This window comes from Equus asinus, chromosome 12, assembly GCF_041296235.1.
Source record: "Equus asinus isolate D_3611 breed Donkey chromosome 12, EquAss-T2T_v2, whole genome shotgun sequence".
NCBI lineage: Eukaryota > Metazoa > Chordata > Mammalia > Perissodactyla > Equidae > Equus > Equus asinus.
Genome location: NC_091801.1, coordinates 84,425,267 through 84,442,453, shown reverse-complemented (window position 1 = coordinate 84,442,453; position 17,187 = coordinate 84,425,267). Strand labels below are relative to the sequence as shown.

General features: G+C 48.8%; 1 protein-coding gene and 1 long non-coding RNA gene across 2 annotated transcripts; both read right to left on the bottom strand.

Moving 5' to 3' along the window:
* Positions 1–320: 320 nt before the first annotated feature.
* On the bottom strand, positions 321–3,137 carry LOC139039952 (uncharacterized). The gene is made up of 3 exons (XR_011493413.1): positions 3,006–3,137; positions 2,466–2,566; positions 321–692 (listed from the first exon to the last, which is right to left on the bottom strand). It is a non-coding gene; the product is annotated as an uncharacterized lncRNA (long non-coding RNA).
* A 167-nt stretch (positions 3,138–3,304) lies between these two features.
* LOC139039951 (lymphocyte antigen 6H-like) lies at positions 3,305–5,859 on the bottom strand. The gene is made up of 4 exons (XM_070481766.1): positions 5,658–5,859; positions 5,448–5,504; positions 5,078–5,203; positions 3,305–4,755 (listed from the first exon to the last, which is right to left on the bottom strand). The coding sequence occupies exons 2-4, from the start codon at positions 5,497–5,499 to the stop codon at positions 4,514–4,516; spliced, it is 420 nt and encodes a 139-aa protein (XP_070337867.1). The 5' UTR covers positions 5,500–5,504; positions 5,658–5,859; the 3' UTR covers positions 3,305–4,513.
* Positions 5,860–17,187: the final 11,328 nt, after the last annotated feature.

Sequence of the window (17,187 nt, the reverse complement as noted above, 5' to 3'; positions counted from 1 at the left end):
TCACTAAACCAACAATATGAAGCTAGTCTTACTTACCAAATATTTACCCAAATTATGTGAACTTCAACAGCATTTGGGTGGGCTTTGATATTTGTGAGACTTTTGGGACGATCTCAAGGATATAAGCACTTATTTACGTCTAAGCCAACAGAGCAGAGAAGTCAGCTTTCAGGAATTTCACCAATGGATTTGATAACACCATCCAGAGGTCGGGAGACACCACGCACAGTGCCCTCGTACACACACACACGGAAAGACACAGAGAGCTCCCCAGCCTTCAGGCCAAGGCACAGACACAGGAACACGAGACTTGTGGGTTTCTGTAAAGAGCGGGCTCTCCCCTTTGCCCCATTTTCTATTTTTATCTGAATTGTGTTTCTGGCAGAGGACACGATTTGGGTCACCAGCTCCATGTGAGGATCAGAGTCCCCACGTTTATGGAGGGCGTTGTTGAGATTTCCTTTGCCTTGATGTGCAGGCCTGTGGGGGCTGTGGACAGCCCTGTTGTAACGGCTCCTTCCAGTCCTCGACCAGACCAGTACTCTGAGGGGAGATCTCTGCCCACTAGTGGACACGATGGGCGGTGACGTGTGCTCCTTGGTCTAAAGAGAGGTGACTCGCTGGTCCAGACTGCGGCAGTGTCTTCTGTTCTGCTCTCTTCTGCTTCTTTGACAGCATCCCGAGCACGGCATCTACCCCCAGGGAAGCCAAGCCCGATCCAGTCGGGGTCTCCTACTATGGGGACCGTGTCCCTCCCCCGGGAGCCTCCCCATCCCAGCATCCGTCTCCCTTGCCGGCTGTGATGAGGGCCTTCCCGCAGGGGATGTCCCTGGAGCCATCGGCGGTCTGGCTCTCTTTTGCTGGCAGACAGCCCTGTTCTTGCTGGCATTCTGGGCCTCGCAGGCTGCAGGACGAATGTGTCTACACCCAGCCGGTCTCTGCACTGCCGCAACCCCCGTGTCCATTGTCGCCCACAGCGATGCCTCGTCCCTCTTTCTCAGACTTGGGGAAGTTCCCATCTCCCTCTCAGCAAAACACTGCCCTTCTCTCCAGCTCAGGTGGTGAAGGGACGGGCGGCAGAGGACCGTGGCCTTCTGCTCCCCTGGCTTCTACAGGGAAAACTGGGGTGGATGTGCCGGGCTCACACCCAAGCCGCTGAACTGGCGGGGGCAGCACCACAGGCCCGTTGTCTCTGCCCCAGACCGGTATGAGACTCAGGCACTTGACCACTCCCCGTGCCTCAGTTTCCCCACCTGTGAAGGCAGGGGCCAGCCTTGGTCTCTGAGGCCCTGTCGACCCCACCATAGCGATGCCTGTGGGATTCCCAGAGCCACACTCAGAGTTCCCGGGCAAGGGCAGCTGTAATGAGGGAGGGAGGGGCTTCTCTCTGAAAAATGTGCCTGGGGGACCTGGGGAGGAGACGAAGCTCTGGTCACCACAGTCCCACCGGGAGGAGCAGGGTCCTGTGGGGTCAGGGAGCCTCTGAGCTTCAGGGTCACCCTGGGGGACAGGTGCTCAGAGAGGAAGAGAGTGTCAAAGACGATGGAAGGAAGGATGCAGCCAGGCCTCCTCTCCTGCCGCCACCACCGCCTCTGCTGAGGGTGTTGCAGCAGCACAGCCCCCACATGGGCCCTGGACAGATGCCCCCCATGGAGGGTCCTGGTGTGGCTCCCAGCAGGCATGGGAAGGGGGGCTGTGAGGCAATGGCCTCCTTTGATGGCCCTGCTGAGGTTTTCCCATGGCAGCCAGGGCACATGGATGTGGCAGTGCTGGGTCAGAGGAGCCCCTAGAAGTGAAGACACCCCCAAAGGCCCCAGCACTGCCTGCCCTGCCAGGAGCCTCGCCTGCGGACTTGAGGCCGGACCGTCCCTGTTAGAATGTTTCTGTGAAAATCTAAAGCGTCGTTTGGACTTTGAAGTTTTGGGACACCCCCTTCTCTGCATCGTCACAGGACTCCATACAGTTCTTGGTAAAGCCCAGAAACCGTGAGGGAGGAAGCAGACGGAAGTGGAGAAGGAGAAATCACTCTGAGGCCCTCTGCCCCTGGGGTCCCCCTCCGCTCTCATCTCCTGTACCCAAGGGCCCCCTGGGGATGTCTCACAGGAGCTGCCCCCAGGCCACATGACGGGGACACTGAGGCAGGTCGAGAGGGTAGTGAGGTCAGCCCCCAGAGCCCTTGCTCCAGGCCAGGAGGAGCCCAGGCACGTGGCTGGACAGGACGGAGGAGTGAGGGTGGGTCGGGTAGACACAGGGGTCTCAGGGCTGAGCAGAGGAAACAGGGGGCTTCCAGGCCCAGTCTGGGGACCCCATTCAGGGAAGGCGGTGGCACGTGGTCCCTGGCCGTGGCAGGCTTTCTCCAGGGGAGCCGGGGGCTCTCAGGCACTTGTACTCACCTGTCAGGTTGAGGGACCCACCACCACCCTGACCCCCACAGATGCCCAGGACGCCCTGCCCGCAGCCCTCACCTCCCTCAGCCAGCTCCGTGAACAGCAGTGCCGCCCGCAGGCTTCAGCTGGCCTCTGCATGCCTTGGTCCAGGCCACAAGAGACAGATTCCGTAGCCCTGGCTGAGGTACCTTGAGGTCAGGCGCAGGCGGGCCCCCCAGCCCAGCCCCATGGAGGTGGGGCCCACTCCCACTGTGGCTTTGGCCGCTGCTCCCTATCCTCCTCCAGGGGGTCAGGAGAAGGCGGCTGGGGACTGGCTCCCTCCCCTCTGTCTGAAGAGCTTCCTTTCGCCCCTCTTAGCCATCCCCCCAGTGCTGGGGGAAAAGAGCCCCCCCCCCTCAGAAACGCACCCTGCCCCTCCCCCACCTGCCCCCCATGGACCAAGGGGCGTTTTCTCTTTGCTACCCTTACGGGACAGGAATCCTGAAGCCAGTTTTCCCCAGTCAGGGGCCATTCTCCTCAACCAGGGGGCATTTGGCAATGTCTGGGACATTTTTGGTTGTCATGACTCAGGGAGGGAGGAGACCTGCTGGCATCCAGGGGATAGAGGCTGGAACTCACCCCCACTGCCTGTGGGCTGCTCTGCCTGGATGTTCCAGTGGCCCCCACACTCGGCAGCCCCAGCCTTGAGCTCAGCATCCTCCAGAGTCCCCATTCCGAGCTGAGACCACACTAGTGGCTCAGTCTAGCCATTGTCCTTGATGGAGCCCTGTGAGTGGGTGGGATCACCATTCAGAGCCTTAGATACCCCTAGATTTAAGATAGCTCTAGGTACGCAATAAACCAGCATGAGTAGAGCAGGGTCAGAGATCAAAGGAAGGGTCAGCCTAAGACTAGAAGCAAGGCCAGACCAAATCCATGGTGAGAGGAGCCAGGGCAAGACAAGAGCAAATTCTTGATGAGATGAGCCAGGTCAAGACAAGACCAATACCAAGAACAAGAACAAGAACAAGGCCTGGGCTGCACTGACCAAGGCCCACTAGTGGCTGTGATGGGCACCAAGCCCCAGCAAGACACGCTCAGGCCAGGGTGTGGCAGTGTTTGGATGGATGCTGATAGCAGCGTCCTGTGGACTGGGGCAGCCCCGAGCTGTGGGGTCACCCTGGGTGCAGGCGCTCAGCGGGGAAGAACGTGTGAAAGACGATGGAGGACGGAAGCAGGCCAGTCCCCCTACGCTACTGCCACCACTGCCTCTGCTGAGGGTGTCCTGGCAGTGCAGCCCCCAGTGGGCACTGGACAGATGTTCCCCAAAGGAGGGTCCTGGTGTGGCTCCTGGCAGAGGTTCAGAGAGCAGGGAGTGTGCGTCAGAGCAAATGCTTCATGGGGGGCAGTGGGGGCCACCCCCTGGTGTGAGATGCTGGCCCCTCCAGGGTCTGCCCCTGCCCCTAGCCCCCTGGCCATCAGAGCTCATGGCCGAGGGAGCACCGGGCTGCCCAAGAGGCTTCCTCGGAGGCAGGTGGCAGAGACCCCCACACACACTCCCCCCGACCTCCCCACCGTGGGGCTGAATGGCATGTGAAGAACAGGAGGGGGCTGAAGAGCATTTATTGTCTACTGACTGCCGTGGGTGCTCTGCAGAGGACCCGCTGAGGGGCTATGGGCTCCGCTCTCCTAGCAGCCCCTGTCCAGCCGGGGCTCGGCAGTCTCTGCATCTTGAGTCTGTGGTTGATTGATGGTGTTCGCAAAGTGTGACAGGCCTGTTGGCATAGCAGGGCGGTGGGCTTGGGGCTGGGGCTGCCCAGATGGGTGGGCAGGAGTGGCCGAGGGTCAGCAGAGGGTGGAGGCTGCCCGCGTCCTTCCCTGGGCCTCTGGGTCCCGGCTGTAGCAGGAGGAGGAGTCCAAGCATAGCCTACGCTTGCGAGAACTCATGGGTCTGAGCGTGTGTGTGGATGCGTGTGAGCGCATGCGTGTGAGTGTGTGTGCCTGTGAGTGACTGCTTGTGCGTGTGTACACGTGTGTGCGTGTGCGTGAGAGAGCGAGCTTGAGGTGGGAGCTGCTGTGAGTGCCACGTGGAAGGACGATCAGTAAGGACGCTCCCCCTCAACTTGGTGTCTGAGTCCCAGGGGTCCTCACAGCAGGGCCCAGAGGAGGGCAGGCCCCAGGCTGAGCAGGAGCCCCCCAGCCAGGGCCCAGAGGCTGCGCGCCACCTGGGCCACCCCATTACAGAGGTCCTTTTCACAGCAGGCCACATCCCGCACTTCTAGGTTGAACGCCCCCGTTGGGTTGGATAGATTCGCAATCAGCTGCATCACCTGGGAAGCTTCCTGGCAGGAGGGGGCACAACCCTTAGGGTTTATCGTGGCTGTCTCCCCTGTGGGGGAGAAAAGGAAACGCCAGATGTGGGAGGCCCCCCAGTTCCCTCTGACCTCTGGGGTTGTCCCTCATCGCCCTCTCCCCAGGGCTGCTTGGCCCTCCATTCCTCTGCTGGGAGGCCCATCCCACCCCACCAAGCCCCCACAGCCTCTGGAGGCTAGCCCCTCTTGTACAGATGGGGACACTGAGGCAGGCCAGTGAGGGCCCAGGTGACACGAACACTGGCCTCTGCCACACTCATACTCCTTCCATGAGGCCAGGGGGAGCCTCAGAGCAGAGCCCCCTGAACCCACCCCCACATTCTGATCCTGGGAACTCACCAGTGGCCGTGGTCAATGTCATGCTGCCCTTGTAGCAGACACTTGGTGTCTGGGCACATGAGAAGGTGAGCTGGCACTTCTGGCCATTCGCGAGATCAGCACAGTTGTAGCACTGCAGGCTCATGGCTGAGACCAGAGGGGGACACAGGTCAAGCTCAAATGGCAGGAAGGCTGGATTTAGACCCCCACAGACCACAGCCACAGCCCACATTGGAGCGTGGCCTCTGGGCCCCTGCATAGGAACTGTGGCCCCTTCCCGCCTTCTGGGGTTCTGGAGGACAGACTCCCCACATGCTCACACACAGCCTCTCACAGGGGATGCCGCCCCATGCCCCCAGGACAGGTCCCTGCCGGGTTCCCTGAGACTCACCTTGCTCGGAGCACAGCAGCACGGCCAGCAGGATGAGATAGATGCCTTTCATGGCTCCTGGAGATGGCACAATTCCAGTGGGCCCCTTTAGGGTGCTCCAGGTTCAGGCTCCTACCCTCCTCCCCACACCCGGACCCTTCATAGCTGACCCCTCTGCAGGCCTCCCCCAGCCCCCTGTGCAGGCCAGGTGGCTCTCCCACCTTGACTCACCTGCTATCTTCAGCCTACACTCTGGAAACCAGCATCTGGAGCCACTTCCTCAGTGGCTCAGAATATATCCCCTTGCACCCTTGTGCCCCACCCATGAGAACTGGGGGAGGGCGGGTGCTGGGCTGTGTGTCTCCGCCGTTTGCAAGGATTCTAGTGGTCAGACTCTACCCGGGACCATTAGTCATTAGTCACAGGCCAGGATGGTGGGCGTGAACTCCGGGCCTGCTGGGAAGGGCTGATTGGCAGAAATCCCGCCTCTTTCTCTTTGAGGAGCGGTTGCTTTGGGGAGATCCCAGGAGGAAGCTCGGCAGCCTCCAGTTTCCAACCGCCCTTCCGAGGCCTCTCTGAGGCCACCGGCCCCCTCCTCAGAGCTGTAAAACTGAGACCTCTCAATGTTGATCCTGTCTGTCCCCTTTCCCTTCTCTGGGCTCCCAGTCCCAGTCCCCTCCTGGTGTCCTCCATGCATCCCCCACCCCTCTGTGTGTCCTTTGTCTGCCCTTGGTGTCAGGGTAACGCTGGCCTCACAGAATGAATTCAGAAGTGTCCCCTCCTCTTCAGTGTTCGGAAGAGTTTGAGGAGGGTTGATGTTTATTCCTTTTTAAAAGTTTGATAGAACTGATGCGGGCTCAGTGAGCCGAGGAGTCGAAAGAGAGATTTCTCAGACTCAAGGTCTCGTGGTAGTGCTTCTTTACTCCCAGAATAACAGGGGTCAGGACCCAGGGACAGTGAGAACTGCAATGGGTTGAGGGTAGCGCTAAATTTATAAGGCATAGATATGTGAGTTATTTCTTTACAGGACAAAGGAAGGATCATGTTAAAAATCATTAAAAATTAGAGCAGAAATAAATGATATTGAAACAAAAAAGACAGTAGAAAGGATCAATGAAACAAAGAGTTGGTTCTTCGAAAAAATTAACAAAATCGACAAACCCTTAGCAAGACTCACTAAGAAAAAAAGAGAGAAGTCTCAAATAAATAAAATTAGGCATAAGAGAGGAGAAATCACAATGGATACCAAAGAAATACAAGGGATCATAAGAGAATACTATGAAAAACTATATGCCAACAAATTGAACAACCTAGAAGAAATGGACAAATTCCTAGACTCTTACAACCTCCCCAAACTGAATCAGGAATAAATAGAGAATCTGAATAGACCAATCACAAGTAAAGAAATAGAAACAGTAATCAAAAACCTCCCCCAAAATAAGAGTCCAGGACCAGACGGCTTCTCTGGAGAATTCTACCAAACATTCAAAGAAGATTTAATACCTATCCTTCTCAAACTATTCCAGAAAATTGAGAAAGATGGAGTACTCCCTAACACATTCTATGAAGCCAACATCACTCTGATCCCCAAACCTGACAAGGACAACACAAAGAAGGAGAACTACAGGCCGATATCACTGATGAACATAGATGCAAAAATCCTCAACAAAATTCTGGCAAACCGAATACAGCAATACATCAAAAAGATTATACACCATGATCAAGTGGGATTTATACCAGGGACACAGGGATGGTTCAACATCCGCAAGTCAATCAACATGATACACTACATTAACAAAATGAGAAACAAAAACCACATGATCATCTCAATAGATGCAGAGAAAGCATTCGACAAGATCCAACATCCATTTATGATAAAAACCCTCAATAAAATGGGTATGGAAGGAAAGTACCTCAACATAATAAAGGCCATATATGACAAACCCACAGCCAACATCATACTCAACGGACAAAAACTGAAAGCCATCCCTCTGAGAACAGGAACAAGACAAGGGTGCCCACTTTCACCACTCCTATTTAACATAGTACCAGAGGTGTTGGCCAGAGCAATTCAGCAGGAAAAAGAAATAAAAGGAATCCAAATAGGCAATGAAGAAGTAAAACTCTCGCTGTTTGCAGACGACATGATCTTATATATAGAAAACCCCAAAGAATCCATAGAAAAACTATTAGAAACAATCAACAACTACAGCAAAGTTGCAGGGTGTAAAATCAACATACATAAATCAGTAGCATTCCTATACGCTAACAATGAACTAACAGAAAAAGAACTCAAGAACTCAATCCCATTCACGATCGCAACAAAAAGAATAAAATACCTTGGGATAAATTTAACCAAGGAAGTGAAAGATCTATACAACGAGAACTGCAGGACTTTCTTGAAAGAAATTGACGACGACATAAAGAGATGGAAAGACATTCCATGCACATGGATTGGAAGAATAAACATAGTTAAAATGTCCATTCTACCTAAAGCAATCTACAGGTTCAACGCTATCCCAATCAGGATCCCAATGACATTCTTTACAGAAATAGACCAAAGAATCCTAAAATTCATATGGGGAAACAAAAGACCCCGAATTGCTAAAGCAATCCTGAGTAAGAAGAACAAAGCTGGAGGCATCACAATCCCTGATTTCAAAACATACTACAAAGCTACAGTGATCAAAACAGCATGGTACTGGTACAAACACAGGTCCACAGATCAATGGAACAGAATTGAAAGCCCGGAAATAAAACCACACATCTATGGACAGCTAATCTTCGACAAAGGAGCTGAGGGCATACAATGGAGAAAAGAAAGTCTCTTCAACAAATGGTGCTGGGAAAACTGGACAGCCACATGTAAAAGAATGAAAATTGACCATTCTTTTTCACCATTCACAAAAATAAACTCAAAATGAATCAAAGACCTAAAGATTAGGTCTGAAACAATAAGTCTTCTAGAAGAGAATTCTAGGCAGTACACTCTTTGACATCAGTTTCAAAAGAATCTTTTCGGACACCATAACTCCTCAGATGAGGGAAACAATAGAAAGAATAAACAAATGGGACTTCATCAGACTAAAGAGCTTCTTCAAGGCAAGGGAAAACAGGATTGAAACAAAAAAACAGCCCACTAATTGGGAAAAAATATTTACAAGCTACTTATCCGACAAGGGGTTAATCTCCATAATATATAAAGAACTCACACAGTTCAACAACAAAAAATCAAACAACCTGATCAAAAAATGGGCAGGGGACATGAACAGACATTTCTCCAAAGAAGATATAAGAATGGCCAATAGACACATGAAAAGACGCTCATCATCACTAATCATCAGGGAAATGCAAATCAAAACTACACTAAGATATCACCTTACACCAGTTAGATTGGCAAAAATATCCAAAATCAAGAGTGACAAATGTTGGAGAGGTTGTGGAGAAAAAGGAACCCTCATACATTGTTGGTGGGAATGCAATCTGGTGCAGCCACTATGGAAAACAGTATGGAGATTTCTCAAAAAGTTAAAAATAGAAATACCTTATGACCCAGCCATCCCACTACTGGGTATCTATCCTAAGAACCTGAAATCAGCAATTCCAAAAGTCCCATGCACCCCTATGTTCATTGCAGCATTATTTACAATAGCCAAGATGTGGAACCAACCTAAGTGCCCAGCAACTGATGATTGGATAAAGAAGATATGGTATATATACACAATGGAATACTACTCAGCCATAAAAAAGGACAAAATCATCCCATTTGCAACAACATGGATGGACCTTGAGGGTATTATGTTAAGCGAAATAAGCCAGACAGAGAAAGACGAACTCTATATGACTCCACTCATAGGTGGAAGTTAACATATAGACAAGGAGAACTGATTGGTGGTTACCAGGGGAAAGGGGGGGTGGGGGGGAGGGCACAAAGGATGAAGTGGTGTACCCACAACATGACTAACAATGAGGTACAACTGAAATTTCACAAGGTTGTAAACTATCATAATCTTAATAAAAAAAAATTTAATCATTCTAAAAAAAAAAAAGTCATTAAAATAGTGCCAGTGCAGGTGGGGTCTGGTTAGCGGGTGGTCGTATCACTTTGGATACGAATCAGGTCAGGACGTCCTATGCCTCCCGGAGGGTGGTACGGATCCATATGTAGGCCAGGACGCCTTGGGCTTCTCTCCCTGGGGCAGCCTTGATCCTCATCAGAATCACCAGTGAAGGCACCCAGTCCTGGGCTTGCTTTCTTGGGAGGTGTTTGACCACCGATCCTTCTCCTTACTAGTTCCGGTCATCCCTGGTATGCAGGGGCATCAGTTCCAGGGCCCCTCCCGGTACCAAACTCTGCGATGCTCAAGCCCCTTATATAGAAGGGCGTAGTGTTTGCACACGACCTACGCATATCCTCCCGTGTCCCTCACATCATCTCCAGAGTACTTATAAGAGCTGATATAACGTAACTGCTGTGGAAATAGTTGTTATACTGTATTGTGTGGGGGATGGTGACAAGCAAAAAGCCTATACACGTTCACTACAGATGCAGCCATGGTAGGTCTTTCGATCCTTGGCTGTGGGGCCCGAGATACGGAGGGCCCACTGTACGTGTCTATCAGATTTTCTGTTGCTTCATGATTTAGTCTTGATAGGTCTTGTGTTTCTAAGAATTTTTCCACTTCATCTGGATTATCAAATTTGTTGGTGTACAGCTGTTCATAGTACTCTCTTATAATGCTTTTTATTTCTGTAAAATCAGTAGTAATGTCCTCGCTTTTATTTCTGATTTTGGCTTGTGGGGGAGGGGAAAATTCCTTCCCTTCCCCTCTTGGTTCTTAGGGCTGGTTGAATCATTAAAATGACATAAGACAGGTTAATAGGAGAAAAACCAACTTATTACGTATGCACAGGAACCCCACATACATGAGAGAGTCAGAGACAGAAAGGTAAAATGAGGTATTTATGTCATCTTGAGCCAAGAAATGGGATAGGGGCCTGGGGCTTCAATGGGGAGGAGAGTAATTCAAGGAACAACGAGTAGAGCAAATGTGCGGTAATTAGAGGTTTGACCTACTATACAGGTAGTCACAAAAACTTATTTCTAGTAATAACACTTATTACGGGCAAGGCCTCCAATCTACTTTCTTTAAGGGAGAGTTACAAGTTTCTCTTCAGCCTGCGGGGTCTCAATAGCCTTTCACTCAAAGTATTCCACAGGTCAAAGGGTCATATCTTGGGGTGGCCTGCCCTGAACACCATCAGGTTATCTGAGGTTTCTTTCTCTCTTTTTTCTTAGTCTATCTGACTAAAGTCTTGTCAATTTTGTTGATCTTTTCAAAAAACCAATGATTACTTTTGTTAATTTTCTCTATTGTTTTTATCTCCATTTTGTTTATCTCTGCTCTAATCTTTATTATTTCTTTCCTTCTGCTATTTTTAAAAAATTATTATTATTATCATTTTAATGATTTTATTTTTCCTTCTCTTCCCAAAGCCCCCTGGGACATAGCTGTGCATCCTTAGCTGGGTCCCCCCAGCTGTGGCATGCAGGATGCTGCCCCAGTATGGCCCGACGAGCAGTGCCATGTCCGTGCCCAGGACCCGAACTGGCGAAACTCTGGGCTGCCAAAGCAGAGCATGTGAACCCAATCACCTGGCCATGGGGCTGGCCCCTTCTTCTGCTGCTTTTGAGCTTAGTTTGTTCTGCTTTTTCTAGTTCCTTAAGGTGTAAAGTTAGATCATTGTCGAGACCTTTCTTCTTTTTTAATGTAAGCATTTATAACTATGAATTTCCCTCTGAGCACTGTTTTTGCTGCATCCCATACATTGTGGTGTGTTGAGTTTTCATTGTCATTTGTCTCAAGATCTTTTCTAATTTCCCTTGTGAGTTCTGCTTTGACCCATTGGTTATTGAAGAGTTTGTTGTTTAATTTTCATGTATTTGTGGATTTTCTAGTTTTCCTTCTGTTTGTGATTTCTACTTCCATTCCATTGTGATAAAAAAGATATTTTGTATGATTTCAATCTTTTAAAATTCATTAAGACTTGTTTTGTAGCCTAACATACGGTGTATCCTGGAGAACATTCCATGTGCACTGGAGAACAATGTATATTTTGCTACTGTTGGGTGGAGTGTTCCGTGTACATCTGTTAGGTCCAATTGACCTCTAGGCTTGTTCAAATCTTGTATTCATAATGTGTTTTTAGGGCTTTGCAGCAGGTGAGGCTCTCTTCTTTCACTTCCGAAAAGAATTTGCTTAAAATTGGTGTTGTTTCATCATGAAATGTTTGATAGAACCCATCAAGGAAGCCATCTAAGCCTGGAGTTTTCTTCAACAGCCTTTTTAATTTTCTTTTTCAGATAGAGAGCTATGCAGATTTTCTTTTTCCTTGTGTCAATTTTCGTAAGTTGTGTTTCAAGGAAATTGCCCATTCCATCTAAGTTGTTGAAATTCTGACATCAACTTGTTTAAACTTGTCAGGCGCCCAGCTCCGCTGGAGAGAGAGCTGAGATGTCAGCTTTGGGGAGTAGTCAATTTAAGCAACAAGCCAAAAACGAAAGTAGCGATAAGGTCTTTAATCAACAAGATCCAAAACGAAAGAAAGTACTGACTTTCCTCAGTTCCACTTTCCCTCATGAAATGGTCCACTGCTGGAGGCTCAGACAGATCACAGCGCAGCCCACCGGGTCCTCAGGAATTCTGACATAAAGATTTAAAGGTGTAGTTACAGTTTCTCGCTTAGGATGCATCCCTGCTTCTGGCACCTGCAGTTGCATCAGGCAGGAGAAAAGGAAGTTGGGGTGATGTGGGAAGAACTTTATAGTTGCTCCAGCATCGCCCCCAACCCCTCTGCCCCAGATCACCAGAAAAGCAGAGGGATCTGTCCAGGGGGATCTCCCCTTATTCCCCCTCCTGTTGAGTGTGAGCACACACTCTTGAAGGCATGTAAGCCAGCCCCTCATGCCTTATCTCCCCCCATTTTAGACAGCAATTGTTTCAACTGCCCATTCCAAGTTTCTATTAAACCATTATTCTGCAACATGATATGTCCGTGTGATGTGACAGCTCTTGGCCCACTGTTGGACAGTATGAGCTGTAAAGTGTGTTCTCGGTCTGAAGAAATGTAGCTCAGTGGTCAGAATCGGTACAATATTTTCTGTTCCAATCCTTTAATGGTATTTTGAGTGTTTGCATCTACCACTAGGCCTGCAAAGCCCAGTCCAGAGTAAGTGTCCATTCCTGTTAGGACCATTTATAAGCCCCCAGGGCTATTGGCATCATTCCAATGTAATCCACTTGCCACCTGTGTGTGGGGCCCTCTCGACAGGAAATTCTTCCCATTGTCACCCGCAGTCTCTGTCTCTCTTGTTGACAGGTCAGAGCAGCTGTTGCTGGTGTTTTGTGCCCCTGAGACCAAGGGAGGAGTATGTCTAGATTCAGCCCATCTCTGCATTGCTGCATGCCCCCAAGCCCATGTCGCCTCATTTCATGGACCCAGGCCCTCAAGGGAGGACACCAAAAGGTCCGCTTGATGGTTTCAATCACCTTCTGAACCTGGAAGGGGTTCTTCTGATGGGCATTGATATGTCCTGCTTTAACGCACTCCTTAAATTCCTAGAGCAATTTCTTCCAACAGGGCCGTGCCCTGTAAGGGCATCGCTTTAATGGTCCAATTTTCCACTGACCATATACCTGACTAGATGGCCAGGACTTTGGCTACGGCCCACGTGTTGATAAAAATGCAAATATAGAGGATTTTGTCATTGCTCAATTCTTCCATCGCTGTTAGGAAAACAGCATGCAATTCAGCACGTTGAGCCGATTTATTCTTGCCTTCTTCAATCAGAGTCTTGCCATCTCCTGGTCTTAATGTGACAGATTTCCAAACAGATTTTATTCATCCGTCTTGGGACTGCCATCCATAAGCAAACAGCTCTTTGTGGTTCAGTTGAGAGATATTCGTAGGACACGGTCTATGTGGCGTTTGGTTCTGGCAGCTCCTCAGCTGGCTCCAAAGTCAGTCCTAGAGGAGAAGAGGTGCCTGCTCGTGAGCGTGGTGCGTGCCTCCTTGCATTCCCCTGGCAGCACGCTCCTGCATAAACCATTTCCATGTTATTATGGAACTCTTCTGGCACTGCCTTCCTTGTTAGAGGGTTTCTCTGACATCACCTAAGACACAATGGGCACCTCAGGTTTCACAATTATTTTACGTCCTCCCGTCATTGAAGCAGTCTCAATTAATGCTCAATAGTGGGCTAATAATTGTCTCTCAAATGGCGTGTACGAGCAGCAGCATTTGGGAATTTTCTTGTCCAAAATCCCAACAGTTGCTCCTGGGAGGCACTCAAGGGCTTCTGCCATAAGCTCCAGTCTGCGTGAGTACAGGTAGCAGACACTTCCAAAGTCATGTCTGAGTGGGGTCATGAGAGCCTGTAGAAGTTGACAAAAGAAAGAGCTAAACTGGAGTCTCAAGGCCTTAGGGGGAGCTCTTACTCCATCACTCACGTCAGTTACACCAAACAGGAAGAGATGGACGCTTGCATCTGGGACAGGAAATACAGCCACTCTACTATTAAAGGAAGATTTCTCTCCCAACCCAGCAACAGCCCGGCCAATGAGATATACCACAGCTCAGCCAATGAGAAACACCACAGCTCAGCCAATGAGAAATGCCACAGCTCAGCCAATGAGAAACACCACAGCTCAGCCAATGAGAAATGTCACAGCTCAGCCAATGAGAAATGCCACAGCTCAGCCAATGAGGAATGCCACAGCTCAGCCAATGAGGAACGCCACAGCTCAGCCAATGAGAAACACCGCAGCTCAGCCAATGAGAAATGCCACAGGTGAGCCAATGGGAAAGACTGTAGCTCAGCTGACAAGATGCCATTGCCCCCCTGAACTGTTACTCTCCCCCAGTGCACTTTCATTTAGAACAGCCCCTCTCTCTCCCCCTTTTTGTCTATAAAAGCAGCTCCCCATAGGTTTGTCTCTGGTTCGCCATAGCATGCGCATCCTGGATTGCAATTCTTTTGACTATTCCCGAATAAACTCATTTTGAGATAAAATAACAGGCAAATTTTCTTTTTAAGTTGACATATGTGATGTCAGGAGAGTGGGATCCAAAGGAGGCGGCCCCCCTGAGAGACGGCAACCCCCAGAATCGAGCGAGGTACCGCACACAGCCCCTTGTGCTCTCACTTCTGTGAGTGGCCACCTGCTTTCAGCTTGGTGAGTCTCATCTTGGATTTTGAGCTCTGCTCCCTTTGCTTCTGAGCTCTCAGACTTTGTTCAGGATGTGGAGAGGTTTGTCCTCTCGGGGAGGGACTTTGTCCTCCAGGTTCAAGACTCTGACCTCAGGTTCCAGGCATCATTCTTGGGGAGTACTCAGTTCCTTTTGGGGCTCGGCCTTGATGATGGTCCAGTTTTTTGGTTTTCAGATTCCTTTTGGAATCAGGATGGGAACCCAGCAACTTCCTTTTGTTTTTAGATTCCTCCAGGGATCAGGGCTAGGACTCTAGCAGCTTTCTTGGGTTTTCAGAAGAAATTTGAGAACTGGGATCCCAGTTATCTGAATGTTCTGAGGGCAGCCCTCCTTCAGGAATCCTGACTGGTTTATGTTTAAGAACTGTGGGCACCCTGCATGTGCTTTTTTTACTAAGTGGGTGCCAGAATTGCCATGGCCATTAAGGGGAACTGTCAATCTCCCCAAACCAGCTTTTCTTAAAACCAAATTGAAAGACCGTGGCTCTAAAATTAAGCAAAAACAAATGGTGTGTCTATTTTCATTGGCATTTGGGGGCTTCCGGATATGCACAGAGCTCTAAAATCACCTCACTACATGACACCTTGTCTGGATTAGCTGAAATAACTGAAAAGCTGCGGAGAACAAAAGGCTTCTGAAGCTTCACGTTCCCCTCCCTCTTCTCTGTCTCAGGTGCTGGCTTATCTTCCCAGACTCCCGTCTCAGACTCTAGCCCAGCAGCCACCGTGTGCCCAGGCTCACCCCCAACGCCATCTTCCTGTCTTCCTCTCTGAAAACCTGCCCCTTTAAAATCAGACCCTCTGAGAAGTCAAATGCTAACCCCTGATTACTATTTCTAAGTTAACTGGAGCAAATAAACAACTAGAAGGATAAATTTAAACAGCAATTACCCTAGACTTTTGATAATACACAAAATGACTCCAAAAACAGCTCTAAAAGGATACTTACAGCGTGCAAACAAAAATCTTTAGTAAAAGACTCTGGCCATCTGAACAAGTAACCTCACCTTAGTCCATCTGCCAGAAATACACTTTGCATGCAACTATTCTTCTGAGCTTGTACCTGAGACATGGCTAAAGGTTTTAAAATAAAGCTATGAGATCTCTGTTCAGGTCTATGTCTACATGCATATGTTATAGATGTCGACAAAAATAATCCATAGCCAATCTAGAAATGAAAATTTGGGAGAGTTTATTCTGAGCTAAAATGTGAGGACCGTGGCCTGGGGCCTTTCTTCCCCAAAGAAGAAAAAACACCGAAGAGGTAGGGTGTATAGAGTGATTATATACCCCCAAAGAGGATGTTTCACATAGGATTGAAATGTCCCTTTTACAATAGTCGTGAGACTGCTCTGTTGGCACAGCGATGGATGGACACAGCAGGTAGGTCTTGCTGTCTCTGTGGACACAGCAGGGTGGCAGGTCTGTTGTCTCGAGCTGGGTGGTCACAGGTGAGCTGGGTGGTCAAAGGTGAGCACAGTAATCAGTTCCTAGCCTAAGGAAAAATGCTTATCCTTAAGGAAATGCCAATGTGGGGGAAGTTGCACCTTTATCTTAAGGGCGTTTCTCCTTGCCATAGTAAGTGTTTAAAGCAGATACACAATCCCTGCTCAATGCCCATGCTGGGCCCTTTTGGAAAAAACAAAGTCAGGCCGAACTAGGTTTATACCAAATGGCTTCCTCATGTACTCTGATACATCCTATTGCTTGTCATTTCTATTTGTCATAGAGATGTGATATTTTCCTGCCCCCGGATGGTATTGCTAGAATTGATTTGTAAAAACCTCTGCTTAATTGGCTTGGTTATAAATTAAGTATTCCTAAATCTCAGAAATATAATGGAAACTAACTTAAATGCTTTTCAAGTTCACGTGATCTAGGATCAATGTTTAGTAAATAAAAGCTAGCTAAGGGTTGTTGGTTTAAGTAATAAACAGGCTTGCCTTCAGGGTTGTTAGTATCAGGTGCATGCAAATGTGCAACTTTCTGTCTGCCTGGGGTTACTAGTCAAGTGGGCCCCTGCTGTCTCTGTTTCAGAATTTGTCAGAAGAGAGAAACTTTGGATGATGGTTGGCTATTTAATGTCTAATCGAAACATGATTGTTAAAAGCGAGTAATCAAAATAATTGCAAACAAGGTCAAGTTTATAATAAGTTAAAGTAAATAATGGATAGTCATTGAATACCTAAATCATTTTCCAAACAAGATAAAACAATAAAATATTAATTACTCAAGATAAGTTTATCTCCTTTTGGCTTCCAATTGCAAAGAAATGAAAGATAAATTTGAGTCTGTTGGTAACCATGTCTTGTACCACACTGAAAGACTGCACTATTCAAAGGGCATATACTCCTAGGAATTATGAAATGTATCTCTAAACCTGCCGGTCCACAATTATGTACTTCTGAGTTTTCACTAGAAATTGGGGATTCTAAGGGTTAAGAATTCTTATATGAGTAACTAAAGCTACTAGAAACAAAAAGGGGAACATC